General features: G+C 54.5%; 2 protein-coding genes across 5 annotated transcripts; both read left to right on the top strand.

Moving 5' to 3' along the window:
- Positions 1-41: 41 nt before the first annotated feature.
- On the top strand, positions 42-7,025 carry LOC115409246 (syntaxin-12-like). Of its 3 annotated transcripts, none has more exons than XM_030120332.1 (9): positions 42-143; positions 1,139-1,261; positions 1,369-1,438; positions 2,046-2,283; positions 2,366-2,409; positions 2,489-2,594; positions 3,254-3,326; positions 4,917-4,999; positions 6,553-7,025. In XM_030120332.1, exons 2-9 carry the CDS (start codon positions 1,165-1,167, stop codon positions 6,646-6,648), a joined length of 807 nt encoding a protein of 268 aa, XP_029976192.1. In that variant the 5' UTR covers positions 42-143; positions 1,139-1,164; the 3' UTR covers positions 6,649-7,025. The 3 variants fall into 3 exon arrangements, with proteins under 3 accessions (XP_029976192.1, XP_029976195.1, XP_029976194.1); XM_030120335.1 differs by having other exon boundaries at positions 48-143; positions 1,143-1,261; XM_030120334.1 differs by lacking the exon at positions 42-143 and having other exon boundaries at positions 204-1,261.
- A 3,010-nt stretch (positions 7,026-10,035) lies between these two features.
- On the top strand, positions 10,036-18,495 carry LOC115409244 (CCN family member 2-like). 2 transcript variants are annotated; one of them, XM_030120330.1, is made up of 6 exons: positions 10,036-10,338; positions 14,929-15,033; positions 16,352-16,568; positions 16,783-17,034; positions 17,108-17,340; positions 18,190-18,495. In XM_030120330.1, exons 2-6 carry the CDS (start codon positions 14,980-14,982, stop codon positions 18,493-18,495), a joined length of 1,062 nt encoding a protein of 353 aa, XP_029976190.1. In that variant the 5' UTR covers positions 10,036-10,338; positions 14,929-14,979. The 2 variants fall into 2 exon arrangements, with proteins under 2 accessions (XP_029976190.1, XP_029976189.1); XM_030120329.1 differs by lacking the exon at positions 10,036-10,338 and having other exon boundaries at positions 14,767-15,033.
- Positions 18,496-18,876: the final 381 nt, after the last annotated feature.

The following is an 18,876-nucleotide window of genomic DNA, read 5'->3' on the forward strand; positions in this document are numbered from 1 at the left end:
CGCCCTCCGGACGGCAGGGGCGCTGAGGCGCGCTGGCAACGTCACGGCGTGACGTCACAGACCAGGAAGAAAAATATCTCTACTGCTGTCCTGAACCAAAAAAAATAACACAGTTTCTTCCCAGAAACAAGTCACTTTCAGCGGTGAGTATGGCTCTGACATTCCCTTCGTGGCCGCTGAGGCCGCGGAGCTGCCGGTTGCCGGTGAGCCTCCGGGCTGTCCGGTCTGTCTGCGGACGGGCAGGTTAGCATCAGCTAGCCGGGAGGCTAACAGCTGAGCTGGAGAGCAGATAAATGTTTCGTTTTCAACAGGAAACGCTGAGTTAAGATCACCTTCTATCTTCGACTCTCTGCCGTCATTAAACGTTCAGCAGGTTTTCACGTCGCCGGGCTGAATGTTTCCCTGACAGCTAGCATGGTTAGCCGGGAGGCTGACAGCTAGCATGGTTAGCCGGGAGGCTACCAGCTGAGCTGCAGCCGGAGGATGACCAGACTGCCCCGGATTCCTCCGTTAAATACGTCTTTCTGTCAGCAGCCTTGGACTGAATAAGAATCATTCGATTCCCTGAACAGGAGACACTTGGCTTGGTGTTCACTTATCAATTCAATCATATCTCTCTGAACGAGAGGTGTTAAATATAAGGCCAGCGGGCCAAAAGCAGCCCCCACATCACTGGATTTCACACCAGAAGGTCCCATTAAAATTGTGTGTATGTTAAGATTGGCGTCATTTTCTGCAGTAATAGTTTCGTTTTGGTGAAAATATCCACATTTTCATCATGTGTGCTCTGCAGCATGACACAGCAAAGCGCTAACATTCTGTTTAAAGGTTATTCTGGTGCTGTTTTACCACTCCAAATGAAATTGGGCTGAAAGTGGGTTTGGCTGACTTAAATCGCGTGACAATAAATAATCTCTCTTCCACGATCGGTGGCAGTCAGATATGTTAAAAACCTCTGGCTTTAAAAAGATATGGAGCCCAGTGTACAGATAAATATTGAATCCAAGCCTGACTGGACAGATTAATAAAGAACACTGTGAAATCGGTCTCGGTGTCTGAGGACCGCAGGATGTTTCCAATCCGACGTCTCGGTCTTGTTGAGGAAGACCCGGGACTCTTTGTGTGTCCCTCTCTGCAGCCAGACCTCGACGGACGCCGGCCGCCATGTCGTACTCCAGAACAGAGAGCCGGTCCTCGCCGGCGGACTTCAGCTCCCTCATCCAGACATGCAGCTCCAACATCCAGAGGATCACACAGAACAGTGAGCGCCGCTCGTCCGAGCTGCTGTCCGCCGTCTCTACGGCCTGGTCGGTGTTCTCTCCGGACAGGAACTGTGTGTGACGCTGTGTGTTCTTGTGTGTGTGACAGCTGCTCAGATAAAGAACATTGTGAACCAGCTGGGGACCAGACAAGACTCCTGTGAGCTGCAGGACCGTCTGTAAGAACACACTCCGCCCTCACACACACACACACACACACACACACACACACACACACACACACACACACACACACACACACACACACACACACACACACACACTGATGAACTCTCCTGGCCTTGCTCATCTTTACAGCTGGGTGTGTTTCAGCCCCCCTCTGTGGATCTTCAGAACTTCAGAGTATTTATTCTGGAATTCTCAAGGTGGACAAATGAACACATCCAGGCCTGCTGTTTAGTGTAGGTGTAGTGTTTGATTTCCACCAGCAGGGGGCTCTCCTGATCGCCTCGGTGTTCATGTGGGCTCACATCAGGAGCTTCATTCTGTGGATTATTACTGTGATCATGTAGAACAAAACCTCTGGAACAAGACCAGCTTCATCAATCAGTCAGAAATGTGATTAATCACGATTAACTGCAGGAACCGTGTGATTAAAGGGTTAATCTGGTAGAAAACAGTCCAGTTTCTGAAGCTGGTCATGAGCAGAAAAGTCCTGAGCACATTTAAATGAGTCGGTCAGGCCGAACCAGCAGAACCCCGGCGGTCCGGTTTGGGTTCTGACAGGCTGGTCCCGGTTCCCCGGTTCCCCGCTCTGTGTTCCAGACAGCAGATCCAGCACTCCACCAACCAGCTGGCCAAAGAGACCAACCGGCAGCTGAAGGCGCTGGGCGGCCTGCCGCCGCCGGCCTCGGCGTCGGAGCAGCGGCAGCAGCGGCTGCAGAGGGACCGGCTCATGAACGACTTCTCCGCCGCGCTCAACAACTTCCAGGCGGTGCAGCGGCGCGCCGCCGACAAGGAGAAGGAGTCGGTGGCGAGGGCCAGGGCCGGCTCGCGGCTGTCGGTGGGTCGGCGGGGGTCCGGGACCGGGCGTCCTCCTCAGCGTCCCTCTGGTTTCTGACTCGGCTTGTCTCTCCCTCCGGCAGGCCGAGGACAACGCCTGGGACGAGAAGCTGGTGTCCTTCGAGAAGTGAGTGTGTGTGCGGCTGTGGGCGTGTCCCCCAGACCGACTCCCGCTGACTGTCTCTGCTCGTCCTCGTCTCCTGAAGTCAGGAGGACTTTGGTCCCATCAGCACCCAGACGGAGGAGGCGGCCATCACAGAGGAGGACCTGGAGCTGATCCGGGAGCGAGAGACCAACATACGACAGCTGGAGGTCAGACGCCTCCTCCTCCTCCTCCTCTCCTCCTCCTCCTCCTCCTCCTCTTCCTCCTCCTCCTCCTCCTCCTCCTCCTCCTCTCCTCCTCCTCCTCCTCCTCCTCCTCTTCCTCCTCCTCCTCCTCCTCCTCCTCCTCCTCCTCCTCTTCCTCCTCCTCCTCCTCCTCCTCCTCCTCCTCCTCCTCCTCTTCCTCCTCCTCCTCCTCCTCTTCCTCCTCCTCCTCCTCCTCCTCCTCCTCCTCCTCCTCCTCCTCCTCCTCCTCTTCCTCCTCCTCCTCCTCCTCTTCCTCCTCCTCCTCCTCCTCCTCCTCCTCCTCCTCCTCCTCTTCCTCCTCCTCCTCCGCCTCTTCCTCCTCTTCCTCCTCCTCCTCCTCCTCCTCCTCCTCCTCCTCCTCCTCCTCCTCTTCCTCCTCCTCCTCCTCCTCTTCCTCCTCCTCCTCCTCCTCCTCCTCCTCCTCCTCCTCCTCCTCTTCCTCCTCCTCCTCCTCCTCTTCCTCCTCCTCCTCCTCCTCCTCCTCCTCCTCCTCCTCCTCCTCCTCTTCCTCCTCCTCCTCCTCCTCTTCCTCCTCTTCCTCCTCCTCCTCCTCCTCCTCCTCCTCTTCCTCCTCGTCCCCCTCCTCCTCACTCTGACCTCTGACCTCTCTCTCCGTGTTTCAGTCGGACATCTTGGATGTGAACCAGATCTTCAAGGACCTGGCAGTGATGATCCACGACCAGGGAGAGATGATCGGTGAGTCCGTTGATCCGGATCAGGACCCGCCCATCGGCCAATAGGAAGCTCTCATTGGACGACCACAGGAAGTACTCTCTGCAGACTCACACTTTCCACGGCAGACTTTCCTGAAGATGTGAAATCAGCAGAACTCTGAACGGGTGAAAGCAGAGCTCAGCGGGTGATTCAGCACACATCCAGCTGAGCGTCTTTATGTAGGACTGATCCACCCGGAAAGCCCCGGGAAGGAGGGTCATCCAACACACCACACACACCACACACACCACACCACACACACCACACACCACACACACCACACCACCACACACACCACACACACACCACGCACCACACACCACACACACCACCACACACACCACACACACACCACGCACCACACACCACACACACCACCACACACACCACACACACACACACACCACACACACACACACACACACACACACACCACACACACCACCACACACACACACCACACACCACACACACCACGCACCACACACCACACACCACACAACCACACACCACACACCACCACACACACCACACACCACCACACACACCACACACACACCACGCACCACACACCACACACACCACCACACACACCACACACACACACACACACACACACACACCACACACACCACACACACCACCACACACACACACACCACACACCACACACACCACGCACCACACACCACACACCACACAACCACACACCACACACCACACACCACACACACCACACACACCACACACACCACACACACACACCACACACACCACCACACACCACACACACACCACGCACCACACACACCACGCACCATACACCACACAACCACACACCACACACCACACACCACACACCACACACACCACACACCACACACCACACAACCACACACACACCACGCACCACACACACACCATACACCATACACCACACACCACACACCACACACCACACACCACACACCACACACACCACACACACCACACACACCACACACACACACCACACACACCACCACACACCACACACACACCACGCACCACACACACCACGCACCATACACCACACAACCACACACCACACACCACACACCACACACCACACACACCACACACCACACACCACACAACCACACACACACCACGCACCACACACACACCATACACCATACACCACACACCACACACCACACACCACACAACCACACACCACACACACACCACGCACCACACACGCACCATACACCATACACCACACACCACACACCACACACCACACAACCACACACCACACAACCACACACCACACACACACCACGCACCACACACGCACCATACACCACACACCACACACCACACACCACACACGGCACTGAATTATTTTAGTCTCACAAAACTAGATTTTCTGAGAAGTGGGACATTAGGACTGTTATTCCTCCTGTGGTGTAGTGCAGTGCTGACACACACACACACACACACACACACACACACACACACACACACACACACACCGTCTCACACACACACACCCTCCCTCCCTCACAGTGTGTGTCCTGTGTTGTGCAGACAGCATCGAGGCCAACGTGGAGAATGCGGAGGTGCATGTGGAGCGAGGAGCGGAGCAGCTGCAGAGAGCCGCCTACTACCAGGTGAGCCGGGGACACCCTGCAGGACGCCTCCCTGTCCCCGAGTCAGAGACACCCTGCAGGACGCCTCCCTGTCCCCGAGTCAGAGACACCCTGCAGGACGCCTCCCTGTCCCCGAGTCAGAGACACCCTGCAGGACGCCTCCCTGTCCCCGAGTCAGAGACACCCTGCAGGACGCCTCCCTGTCCCCGAGTCAGAGACACCCTGCAGGACGCCTCCCTGTCCCCGAGTCAGAGACACCCTGCAGGACGCCTCCGTGTCCCCGAGTCAGAGACACCCTGCAGGACGCCTCCCTGTCCCCGAGTCAGAGACACCCTGCAGGACGCCTCCCTGTCCCCGAGTCAGAGACACCCTGCAGGACGCCTCCCTGTCCCCGAGTCAGAGACACCCTGCAGGACGCCTCCCTGTCCCCGAGTCAGAGACACCCTGCAGGACGCCTCCCTGTCCCCGAGTCAGAGACACCCTGCGGGACGCCTCCGTGTCCCGGAGTCAGAGACACCCTGGAAGACGGCAGGAGACAGATTGTCCTCTCCTGATGTTCCAGTGTGTGGAGCCACTGAGGAGCAGAACACTAGAAGGTTCTTCATCAGAGAATCGGCTCCTCACTCTTCCAAACCTCCATTAGTCCAACGTGACTTGAGCAGAAGAGGGGACACAGTTTGACTTAATTCCCTCATAATTTACATTTGATAATAATTCAGCTTATTAATATGTGTGTTTTTTTACTTTTGGCTCCAGAGAGGAGCAGTAGAAATAAGTTACTATAGCAGTCTGTGACAAATACAGCTACTTTTTTAAATCACCAACTATCTCAAATCATTCTCTTTGCCCCCAGATTGGAAAGTTTAGACCAGAGTAAAAACTCGTTGAGCTTTGATTAGGAAAAGTTTAATTATACGTCGCTCTGTCTGCTCTGAAGGCACACAGTCAGCGGAAAGCCCCCCCCCCCCCCCCCCCCCCCCCCCACATTCTTCTGTGATGGTTAATAATGGAGTGAACTAAAACGTCGGGATTATTGCAGGACGGAGATGCAGATGAATGGATCAGGTCGGGGTTCGGGTCTGAATGGAGGAAATCCGGTTCATCCAGGAGCGATACAGTTACTGTGGATTACCCACTCACTTCTGCACTGCTGGGTTCAGGAGCTCTGGCTTCCTGTTCCAGTCATGTAGTGAATATATTTCACTGACATATATTCCTGAGACGGGATCTTTAAATCAGCAGCATCAACACCCTGGAGAGGCGGAGCTGTTCAGCCAATCAGGGAGCTTTATCAGGAGGTGTGTTCCGGTCGGCTCTCAGCTCCACACACAACAGGGTGTATGATGGGAAATATTAAACATGTTCTGAACTATCGGCCCCCGCCTCATTAGCATCCTGCTGACAGTCAGACCTTCGCTGGCTCTGATCCTCCTGCAGTGTGTCCTGGCCTTCAGCTTCCGGTTCTCCCGGTTCTGCTCCGGCCCGGCGGCGGCCGGACTGAAGCCAGCGGGACACGGAGGACACGGAGGACACGGAGGACGCTGTTCTAACTGCTGTCTCCCTCCCCTCCGCAGCAAAAGTCCAGGAAGAAGATGTGCATCCTGGCTCTGGTCTGCTCCGTGGCCCTGGTCATCCTGTCCATCATCATCTATTTCGCTTCAAAGAACTGAACCCCCCCCCATCCTGTCCCCGCTGTCCCCGTCCCCCTCCCCCTCCCGCTCCGTCCCGCCTGCTTCCAGTCTCCAGAGGAGGCGCGGCCCTGTATCGACCCTGTCCTCGTCTGTCCCCTCCTCTCTCTAACCCTCACTGTACTCACATGTAAAGACGGGAGAGGACGTCTTCCAGGACGTTGCTCCACGTCTCCTGTCGGCTGTGGCACTTTGCTTCTGGTTTTACAGTAAATGTTGTAAGATAAACGTCTATGAGACCGTTAATCCACGTAGAGCCGTGTGTAGATCTGCTGTTCAGGTGGAGATGGAACCAGTGAAATGTTTTCAGTTTATTTCTATGATGCTGATGGTCTGTATAATAAATGTCTCAAACACTCCTGCTGCGTCTGCAAGCTCAACTGTGACTGGACCGACCGGACACCCCGGACCGACCGGACACCCCGGACGCCCCGGACCGACCGGACGCCCCGGACCAACCGGACCGACCCGCACACTCCGGACCGACCGGACGCCCCGGACCGACCGGACGCCCCGGACCGACCGGACCGACCGGACGCCCCGGACCAACCGGACCGACCGCACACCCCGGACCGACCGGACGCCCCGGACCGACCGGACGCCCCGGACGCCCCGGACCGACCGGATGCCCCGGACCTACCGGACGCCCCGGACCAGACCGGACGCCCCAGACCAGGCCGACCGGACGCCCCAGACCGACTGGATGCCACAAACTGACCGGAGCTTTCCATCAAAGACTCAATGAAAAAATATAAAGACAGAGGTTCATCTTTGCTGAGGGCCAGTCCAGATCCTGGAGGGTCTTGGTCCTGTAGGTCCTTCAGCTCCTTTACAGGTTCATAACTGTCACCAGAGACAAAAACATCCACACCGTGTGTGCAGCAGTCTGTCCTGGTCTGGTCTGGTCTGGTCTGTGACTCTGCTGTGCGTCTTTCATGACCCTGCTTGTCGTCGGACCAGATGAATGAAAGTCGGTCGGCCTTCTGCTCAGAGCTGCAGGGAAATAAGAGGAGATGCTCACACTGCTGATGAAGGCCTCGCCTGAGCCGCCCTCCACCCTGAGACCTGCTCATCACTTCAGTCACACCCTCCATCTTTTTCTCACCTATGGTACTGACACTGGTCAATTAACAGTTTCTCTGTCTGATCACTTCCTGTTATCATCTGAGTTTACAACTGGCTTTAAAGCTCCTGGGAAAAAAATTAACTTAGAAGATGTCTGTCAGAAGATACTGTGACCAAATTCAAGGAAATGATCCATCAATATTAACTTCCCTCCATCTGAGGACCCAATCAGCAGCTGTCCTAGCATTAGCATTAGCATTAGCATTAGCATTAGCATTAGCCCCACTCAAGTTGATTTAGTTGTAGATGAAGCAGCAGCTTCACTCTGCTCCACACTGGACTCAGCTGCTCCCCTGAAGTTAATCACATGAACCCTCAGGAGACGAGCTCCATGGTAGAACCAACAACTGAGAACATTAAAAAGATCAGCTGGAAAACTAGAGAGGAAATGGCGTCTAACCCAACTAGAAGTATTTCGTACTGCCTGGAAAGATAGTCTGTTAACCTATAGAATAACTCTACGTAAAACTGGAACTGCCTACTATTCATCCTTAATAGAAGAAACCAGAACAGCCCCAGGTTCCTCTTTAATACCAGAGCCAGGCTGACAGGAAGTCCAGCTCTGCTGAGCCTCAGATCCCCTCAGCCTGAAGCAGCAATGATTTATAAACTTCTTTAATGACAAAATCATAACTATTAGAGATAAAACTGAAAGCACTCTCCCCAAAGTGGTCTCAGACCAACCAACCACATCCTCAGACCTGCCAGTAGAACCTGAATCACAGCTGCTGAGCTTCCATCCTACTGAACTCTGAGTTATCCTGCCTACAACTTGTACATGAGATCCAATCCCAACCAGACTGCTTAAAGACATTTTCCCCCTGATCAGTACATCAATATTAGATCAGATCAACTTATCTTTAGTGACAGGCTATGTTCCACAGGCATTTAAGGTTCTGTTATTAAACCTCTCCTCTAAAGCCCCCCTTGATCCAGGAGTTCTAACCAGTTACAGACCAGTATCCAACCTTCCCTTTATTTCTAAAATCCTAGAGAAAGCTGTTGTGAGTCAGCTCTGTGACCATTTATATAACAATGACCTGTTAGAGTCTTTTCAATCAGGTTTCAGAGCTCATCACAGCACAGAGGACTGGTCTCTGTCCTGGTCTCTGTCCTGGTCTCTGTCCTGGTCTCTGTCCTGGTCTCTGTCCTGGTCTCTGTCCTGGTCTCTGTCCTGGTCTCTGTCCTGGTCCCTGTCCCGGTCTCTGTCCTGGTCTCTGTCCTGGTCTCTGTCCTGGTCTCTGTCCTGGTCCCTGTCCCGGTCTCTGTCCTGGTCTCTGTCCTGGTCCCGGTCCTGGTCTCTGTCCTGGTCCCTGTCCTGGTCTCTGTCCTGGTCTCTGTCCTGGTCCCTGTCCTGGTCTCTGTCCTGGTCCCTGTCCTGGTCCCGGTCCTGGTCTCTGTCCTGGTCCCTGTCCTGGTCCCTGTCCTGGTCCCTGTCCCGGTCTCTGTCCTGGTCTCTGTCCTGGTCCCTGTCCTGGTCTCTGTCCCGGTCTCTGCCCTGGTCCCTGTCCCGGTCTCTGCCCTGGTCCCTGTCCTGGTCCCTGTCCTGGTCCCTGTCCTGGTCTCTGTCCTGGTCCCTGTCCTGGTCCCGGTCCTGGTCTCTGTCCTGGTCCCTGTCCTGGTCCCTGTCCTGGTCCCTGTCCTGGTCTCTGTCCTGGTCCCTGTCCTGGTCCCTGTCCTGGTCTCTGTCCTGGTCTCTGTCCTGGTTTCTGTCCTGGTCCCTGTCCTGGTCTCTGTCCTGATCTCTGTCCTGGTCTCTGTCCTGGTCCCTGTCCCGGTCTCTGACCTGGTCTCTGCCCTGGTCTCTTATTGGGATTAAAGGTTCAGCATTAAACTGGTTCCTTCATATTTAGCAGACAGGCTCCACTTTGTTAATGTTAACGGTGATTCTTCAGCTCAGATCAAAGTTGATGGAGTTCCACAGGGTTCTGTTGTAGGATCTATCCTCTTCTCATTCTCCATGCTTCCTGTAGGGAATGTCCAGGACCAGCTCCAGGTCTCATAAGACCCCCTCCTCTGAATCCAGGTCAGACGGGAGGAGGACTGCTGCAGCCCACCGAACTCAGTGTTTTCCTGTTTTTACCATTTTTACCGTCAGCCCCTCCTCACCGGGCCTCCCTCCCTCCTCCCTCTAATGGAAAGTGAATCATGGCTGCTGGAGCTGTTTGCATTCCTGCGGCGGTCCTGGAATTTCCTGCCATGCAGCAGCGGCAGCAGCATGTCGGCGGCGCTCCTTCAGCTCTTTGTGTGGCTGCAGAGCTGCAGTGAGGCCTCCCTCCTCCTCGCCGCTGCTCCGAGCTCCAGTTCCACCGGACTACATGAGGACTGGACCTGCTTCCGTTCAGGATCAACCACGCTGGAACCGTGTGAAATGACATCCGATCATCTTCGGCGAGTACGAAACGTTCAACAAGTACAGCTGAAGTCAGACGTGACCTTCCTGGCTCTACTGAAGATGGCTGCAGCGAAGAGCTCACCCTCACTGCCTACTTCACTGACTACATTCCTCAAAACATCCAGCGGGGGTGGAACAGACTCATACAGTCGGTAAAGAAAACCCGTCCGTAGTTTGAGTTAAGAAGTCAGAAATCTGGCGGTCCCCCGGAGGTCTGAAACATATTAACATGACTGCTGAGCCAGATATTAGTTTTAGATTAAACTGCACCTTTAAAGGGACAGGTGGCTTACTGAAGGTTGGAATTTAAAGGGTTCCACTAAACATGTTTGACACTTAAACCTCAGAGGAACAGTAGATTAAAGGAACAATAGAACTCTACAGGAGGATGCTGTACTGGTGTTGACCTGATCTAGAAAAATGTAGGTTTTCTTCTTCCTCCTCCTTAAAGACACATAGTCATGACTTTTTCATATTGTGTATTTGATTGGATGTCTGTTTTTTCTTTCTTTTTCTTTTGCTCACCTATGTTTTTTTTACATGTTCGAAATAAAGTTTTCAAATCAAATCAAAATCAAAATGCAGTCCATGAATACACTGACTGCAGGGCGCTGGCTGGAGGCCGTCGAGGCTCGGAGGCCTGGCTGGAGGAGCAGGGCGGTGATCCGACAGCATGGCTGAACGGCTCCGGATCCTGCCGGACAGCCGCGGTTAGCAGAGGACCGACGTGTTCATCATCGCCTGCTGACTTCCAGAAAGCGGAGCGCTGCCAGAACAGAGTGTTCCGAGCATCAGCAGGGCCACGCCCACCGCCAGCTGGCCAGAGGACAGCGGAACGTTCTGGACTGACGGACCGAACAACAGACCGAACACCTGGAAGCCCAACAGGCCGGAGCCTCCCGAGGGCTGAGAAGTGTGGAGTTGTGTTGTTATTTCTAGAACATTACTACACTCCACTCACATTTGGAGTTTCTCTGCCCGCAGCCTCAGTCAGGAGACAGGAAGACTGACCCGGTCCGGGAGACGGTAGGGACACGTCACCTCAGCTCAGCTCCTCGGCGTGGCCAGGCCTCTGCCGTCATTCTTCTTTTAATTATTATTTATTCATCAGGGACAGCTCGTACTGTTCACCCTTCTTTCTACAGTAGTGTCAATACGCCAGTCCCTGAGCAGGGTGACCAATTAACACACACGGGGAGAACATGCAAGCTCCACACAGAAAAGCCTCGAGTCCCAGCCGGTACTTGAACCCAGGACCTCCTTGCTGTGAAGCATGAGTGCTGATCACTGCGCCACCGAGCACCTTCACTGTCAGAGCTTTCTAAGCTCACAGAGCCCTAACCTGGACCAGGACTCTGCCTGCAGCTCAGATCTGGGACCGGTCTCTTCTGGAGAACATCAGACCCTGACTGAGCGCGGCGGCGGCGGCGGGTTTCAGGGAAACTCCTCGCTGGCAGGTTCTTTCCAGGAGCTCAAAGGAAGCCAGAGTCAGCTGCTGGACTTCCTGCTGGAGGTGGACGACGGGTCACGAACCCGGTCTCAGGCAGTTCCCGGCTCGCGGTTCTCGTCTCGCTGTGTTTCAGCCGCTCGCTGTCACGTCTGCTCCGGGCTCTGCAGGAGCAGCGGGAGAGCCCGGCAGGGCGTGACCCCCCAGACGCTGCAGTCATGTCTGGTCCTGGCCCCGGAGCCGGATCAGCGCCGTGAGCTCCCATAATAAACCAGACCGGCTGACTTCACTCAAATCCAAACACGGGAGGAGCTGCAGGGCGGAGTGGGAACCACGGCCCGGGACCCGGGACCCGGGACCCGGGTCAGCTGTCAGAGGCTTCAGCTGCCGCCGCAGCCGCCGCCCCGACGCGTCATCACAGCAGCAGTCCAGGAAATGCCAGGTCAAAGGTCGAAGAGAGGCCAGAGAGACGCAGGGTCCACTGGAGCTGATCCAGGACTCAACCGGAACCAGAACCATGACGACCAACAGAACCAGAACCACAACATCTACGACTAAAACTACGACCACAACCAGAACCTCAACCTCAACCACTACCAAGACCACGAAGAGAACCAGAACCAGGAGAACAACCAGAACCAAAACCACAACTAAAACCACGACCATGACCAGAACCCAGAGACGGCTCTAGAGTTTGGTTTGGTTTGGGGGCGGGGCCAGCTGGGAGGGGAGCCGCCTCGTCAGCAGGATCCGGGGCTGGAGGATGATCGGTCCTGCTCCAGGCTGGCAGCGAGCCAGGAGGGATGAAGGAGCGGAGGACCGGTTCCCTCCACACAGACCCAGACCAGGACCCAGACCAGGACCCAGACCAGGACCCAGACCAGGACCCAGAACAGAACCCAGACCAGGACCCAGAACAGAACCCAGAACAGAACCCAGAACAGAAACCCAGACCAGGACCCAGACCAGAACCCAGACCAGGACCCACAACAGAAACACTGACCATAAAACCGGAGCAGAAACCCAGAACCTCTTCTGCTGGATTTTCAGTGAATGAATGAATATATTTATTTTGAATGTTAAAAAATAAAATAAAACATAAAACAAAAGAGCAGATCGCGAACAGAACAGAGGAGTGTCTGAAACGGAGCAGGAAGCAGACCGATGTGACTCCGCCCCTTTTTTACTGATCTAACAATCAAAAAGTTTATTAAATCAATTTACAAAGAAATATTAACATCAGCAAACACCCCCAATGTCTTAATGACCCTAATGAATACGCATTCCTCAGATTAGACTCAAATATTTCTAATCCTGGAATCCAGCCATTGATTTACAAGAATGATAATTAAAGCAACAAATGAAAATCAGGCCTGAACTCGACCCTGTGGCTGCCAGCGTGAGTGTCTCTGAAGCAGATCCTCCTGCTGGAGCTGTCGCTGCTCAGAGGCCTGAGCAGGCCTGAGGCTCCTCCAGCAGACCCGAGCCCGGCTTCAGAACGCTTCCGTCCCGTTCAGCAGCTCAGCTCTTCTGAACGCTCTCTGGACAGAACCGTCGGCAGAACCAGAACCAGCGCTCTCCAAGGGGGGGCGGGGGGGACCAGAGGGGTGATCTCCAGAGCAGTGGAATGTTTGAACGCTTTGCTAAACTCTGTGTTCGTCCCGATCCTGCAGACAGCTGGGAAAGTTTCCCTCATTTGTTTGTGACTCGTTCAGCAGGAGTCGTCCTCTGAACGCCGGTCCACCAGCCCTCTGTCCCACAATGCAACACCAGCAGGGCAGGGCTGTTCTGCTGGTTGTGTTCTCCGTTCCAGGAGTTCTACACCTCTTTCAGTGTTCCTGATGTTTTTCTGTCGTTGTTCAGTGTTGTCCCTGTTGTTTGGTGTTGTTCCTGCTGTTGTTTGGTGTTGTTCTGCTGTTTGGTGTTGTTCTGCTGTTTGGTGTTGTTCCTGTTGTTTGGTGTTGTTCATGCTGTTTGGTGTTGTTCTGCTGTTTGATGTTGTTCCTGTTGTTTGGTGTTGTTCCTGCTGTTTGGTGTTGTTCCTGTTGTTTGGTGTTGTTCCTGCTGTTTGGTGTTGTTCTGCTGTTTGGTGTTGTTCCTGCTGTTGTTTGGTGTTGTTCTGCTGTTTGGTGTTGTTCCTGTTGGGTGTTGTTCCTGCTGTTGTTTGGTGTTGTTCTGCTGCTGTTTGGTGTTGTTCTGCTGTTTGGTGTTGTTCCTGCTGTTTGGTGTTGTTCTGCTGTTTGATGTTGTTCCTGTTGTTTGGTGTTGTTCCTGCTGTTTGGTGTTGTTCCTGTTGTTTGGTGTTGTTCCTGCTGTTTGGTGTTGTTCTGCTGTTTGGTGTTGCTCCTGTTGGGTGTTGTTCCTGCTGTTGTTTGGTGTTGTTCTGCTGCTGTTTGGTGTTGTTCTGCTGTTTGGTGTTGTTCCTGTTGTTTGGTGTTGTTCCTGTTGTTTGGTGTTGTTCCTGCTGTTTGGTGTTGTTCTGCTGTTTGGTGTTGTTCCTGTTGTTTGGTGTTGTTCCTGTTGTTTGGTGTTGTTCCTGCTGTTTGGTGTTGTTCTGCTGTTTGGTGTTGTTCCTGTTGTTTGGTGTTGTTCCTGTTGTTTGGTGTTGTTCCTGTTGTTTGGTGTTGTTCCTGCTGTTTGGTGTTGTTCTGCTGTTTGGTGTTGTTCCTGTTGTTTGGTGTTGTTCCTGTTGTTTGGTGTTGTTCCTGCTGTTTGGTGTTGTTCTGCTGTTTGGTGTTGCTCCTGTTGGGTGTTGTTCCTGCTGTTGTTTGGTGTTGTTCTGCTGTTTGGTGTTGTTCTGCTGTTTGGTGTTGTTCCTGTTGTTTGGTGTTGTTCTGCTGTTTGGTGTTGTTCTGCTGTTTGGTGTTGTTCCTGTTGTTTGGTGTTGTTCCTGCTGTTTGGTGTTGTTCTGCTGTTTGATGTTGTTCCTGTTGTTTGGTGTTGTTCCTGCTGTTTGGTGTTGTTCCTGTTGTTTGGTGTTGTTCCTGTTGTTTGGTGTTGTTCCTGTTGTTTGGTGTTGTTCCTGCTGTTTGGTGTTGTTCTGCTGTTTGGTGTTGTTCCTGCTGTTTGGTGTTGTTCTGCTGTTTGGTGTTGCTCCTGTTGGGTGTTGTTCTGCAGCCTGTCCTGGCGGACTGCCTGCAGCAGCTCTGATCAGCTCCTCCACCTGGAGCAGGACAGGGGGAGTCGGGATCAGGGGAAGTGGGACGTTTCTGCCTGGCAGCTCAGCAGAATGGCACGGCTCTGGTTTCGGCAGCTACACCCACCAGCGCCTTATTTAAGCCGTTTCTCCTCCCAGGTTCAACAGTCCGCCACCGAGGGAGCAGCAGCAGGGTCCGGCCGAGGAAACATGTCTTCACACGTCCCAGAGGCGCTCTGGCTGCTCCTGGCCGTCCTCCAGTCGGTAAGCTTTTCATTTCACTCATGTTCTGAGAGTCCAGGCTCCTCCAGGCTGCTGGGCTGCAGGGTGAGTCCGGTTCCCACGTGACCGAGGCTGACTGAGGCTCTGAGTCACACCACAGGACATGTGCACAGTGATTCAAACCCAGAACGTCCCGTGCACGCTCCATCTGTCTCTGCCCTGTTTGCCTCCTTTGTCACTGAGAGCTGATGCTGAACATGGAAAACAGACTTCTGGACTGCTGCTCACAGTCTCCCTCTGGTGGCAGGAAGCTGGCACTGCAACAGGAACAGTGGCGGAGAGGCGACACCTTTTCACATACAGGTGGTCTGAGGGACCAGGAGGCGGGAGGACGCAGGCTGCTGGAGACATGGAGCCTTTAACTGAACTCTGGTGGAGACTCACTGCAGGAAAAACCAACCCAGACACTGAAACCAGCAGTGTTGCTTTCTGCCTATTTTTCACACACACCTGGAGGGTTTCTGACCCTTCTGGTTTGACTGAAATGGTTGAGATTGAGATTTTCTTAGTTTTCACTTTGAGCAGCTTCACTGGATGAAGTCCAGATGACGTCTGTGAGTAGGTGAATTCTGGCTGAATGGTGTGAATGAAGCTTTAATTCTCACTCAGATCATTTATTTTGACTGTGAACCCAGAAGCTGAGTCTTTCCAGATCACTGTTGAGAATGTCCTCATGCTAACAGATTCATTTATCAAGTACAGACAGTCTGACGTCCAGACATCAGCGATTCATCCTTTATAAGTGTTGAGAGTCTGGTTCTGCAGGAAGTCTCCTCTGGGTCTGGTTCTACACAAAGTCTCCTCTGGGTCTGGTTCTACAGAGAGTCTCCTCTGAGTCTGGTTCTACACAAAGTCTCCTCTGGGTCTGGTTCTACAGGAAGTCCCCTCTGGGTCTGGTTCTGCAGAAAGTCCCCTCTGGGTCTGGTTCTGCAGGTTTCTTCCTGTTCAGAGCTGTTCTTTTCCTGCTGCTTATATGAAAAACTAGTCTTTTCTCAGTAAAACGGCCCTGAGATGATTGTTGTTCAGTCGTTCTGGGGGTGCAGTGAAGTCCTCCCAGCAGTCTGAACCTGCAGAAGCTTCACTAGACTCCGGTTCAGACTGTCCTGAAGCAGGTCTGGCAGCTTCACGCTGCAGAACAGTCTTCAGCCTCCCTGACTGGAACGAGAAGCTGGTTCCACATGAGAGCCTCTAACATTTATTTGCACCATGGTCTCATGGTTGTGGTGACTGACAGAGGACTGGGTTGAAGACGTGTTTCCTAAGACGGACCCCTGTCTCGGTGCTTGTCTCCATGTGTCAGACGGTGTCCCAGGACTGCTCCCAGACCTGCTCCTGCCCCGCCGACCCCCCTCGCTGCCCTGTGGGAACCAGCCTGGTGCTGGACGGCTGCGGCTGCTGTAAAGTGTGCGCCCGGCAGCTGAGGGAGCCCTGCTCCCTGCTGGAGCCCTGCGATCACCACAAGGACCTCTACTGCGACTACACCCTGCTGAGCGACACCCAGACCGGCGTCTGCATGGGTGACTGGCACACCGCGGCCTGGAGCCTGGAGAGGGCTTCCTCTCTCAGGCAGCCGTGGCGCTGACACTCCTTCAACAACACCCAAACATGATCAAAAAGACAGAGCGGCTTTATAAACCACTGATGCTCCATGTTCTCTTCAGCAGTGACGACCTTGACTTCCACAGGAAGCGGCGGGAGCGGTTCTGACGGCGCCGTGCGTTGTGTCCACAGCTCAGGACGGCCAGCCGTGTGTCCTCGGCAGGCGGACGTACGGCAGCGGCGAGTCCTTCCGGCCCACCTGCAAACACCAGTGTGTGTGTATGAACGGGGAGATCGGCTGTGTGCCCACGTGTCCCACCAAGGCCCGGCCGCCGTCCCCGGACTGTCCGTACCCACGGCCGGTCCACATCCCCGGGAAGTGCTGCGAGGACTGGGTCTGTCACCAAACCCCCCCAGAACGCCACTACCAGGCCGTCAGCGCAGGTCAGACACCCAACCACTCAGGGTGTGTGTGTGTGTGTGTTTCCTCTCTTTAATGCTCCTCCTCTTCCTGTAGGAGTGTCTCATGTCCGTCCCTTGGTGCCCCAGTCGTCTCCTCCTGGACTTCCAGCTGAGAGTCCCAGAGAGAACTGCATCGTCCAGACCACGGCGTGGAGCGAGTGTTCGGCCAGCTGCGGCATGGGCATCTCGTCCCGCGTCACCAACGACAACCGGCGCTGCCAGCTGGAGCGGCAGACCAGGATCTGCATGGTGCGACCCTGCAGCAGCCAGCAGGAGAGGGACATCCGGGTGAGCCCCACTCACCACTGCACCACCGACACGCCCACGGCTGCAGGCAGATCCGGCTGGAGCAGGAAGTCAGAGCTCCATCCAGGTCTGAGAGGCCGATGCTGCTGAGTGTTTCTGAGTTTGCAGCACGTGATGACAGGTGATAGAGAGCCAGTAGACAAGGTGGGCATAATCCCAGCTTAACACCTGCAGAGGATCGTCCCGGCCTCCGTCTCCAGGGAGTCCAGCTTATTCAGGGTCCTCTTCTGGGCCTCTGTCTCCAGGGAGTCCAGCTTATTCAGGGTCCTCTTCTGGGCCTCTGTCTCCAGGGAGTCCAGCTTGTTCAGGGTCCTCTTCTGGGCCTCTGTCTCCAGGGAGTCCAGCTTGTTCAGGGTCCTCTTCTGGGCCTCTGTCTCCAGGGAGTCCAGTTTAATGAACACTGCAGAGCCGGACCTCTTGACTGCTTTGTCCAGTCTGGTTGCGTTCCTTTTGGTTCCACCCCTTCCCCAGAACACCACAGCATAGAACAGGATGCTGGCCACTGCCGACGAGGAGAACATCCACATAAGTTTCCTGCAAATGTTAAAAGACCAGCGCCTCCTGGGGAAGGACGGCCTGTTCTGTCCATTCTGGTACAAGTTGCCGGAACATACCGTCAGTCAGAATGGAGCCAGGATGAAGATGGTGTGTCTCGTCTTGGTGACGACGATACCCTAGAGGCAGATAAACCTGTGCTGATGCTGAATAACCTGACCCGTGTCCACAGGCATCAGCAGCAGTTCACCTTCAGTGTGCCTGTTTAGCGCACTCCCGGCGCAGCTGACAGGCCCGGGTCGTCTGACACTCGTTTCTCTTCCTCTCTCCGTACAGAAAGGAAAGAAATGCATCCGGACTCCCAGAGCCCAACTCTGGATGCGCTTCAGACTGTCGGGCTGCTCCAGCAGCAGGCTGTACCGACCCAGGTTCTGTGGCGTGTGCACGGACGGGCGCTGCTGCACGCCGTCCACCAGCGTCACGGCCAGCGTGGAGTTCCGGTGTCCCGAGGGAGACGTGTTCACCAGGAAGATGATGTTCATCAAGACCTGCTCCTGCCATCACCACTGCCAGCAGGACAACGACATCTTTCTGGCGTCCAGCGCCCGGAGGATGAGCGGGGACTACGACAGCACCCTGTGACCCGGGTGGGGGTTTGGGTGGGGGGTGGGGTTAACGACGTGGCCCTCTCTGGGCTCCTTTTCAATGGACAGAAAAACAGACGATTCTCAGAGGGAGCCAGATTGGAACACTGGAAGTGGTGCCAGCGATGAACCAGAACCTGGTTCTTCGTGGTGGAAAAGGCAGTCTACTGAGAACTCTTACCCAGTGGCAACAAAGGACCGAGAAGAAGACACATGTTTTACCTTCTCCTCTGGCTGGTCCTGCTTGGTTCACAGACAGACAGATGGAAATGTTCATGCAGCTCCTGAATGGTTTCTTAGTGGCTCCTGAACGCCTCCTGAACGGCGCCTAAATGGCTCCTGAACGGCTCCTGAATGGTTTCTGAGTGACTCCTGAGCG

This window comes from Salarias fasciatus, chromosome 22 (genome assembly GCF_902148845.1).
Source record: "Salarias fasciatus chromosome 22, fSalaFa1.1, whole genome shotgun sequence".
NCBI lineage: Eukaryota > Metazoa > Chordata > Actinopteri > Blenniiformes > Blenniidae > Salarias > Salarias fasciatus.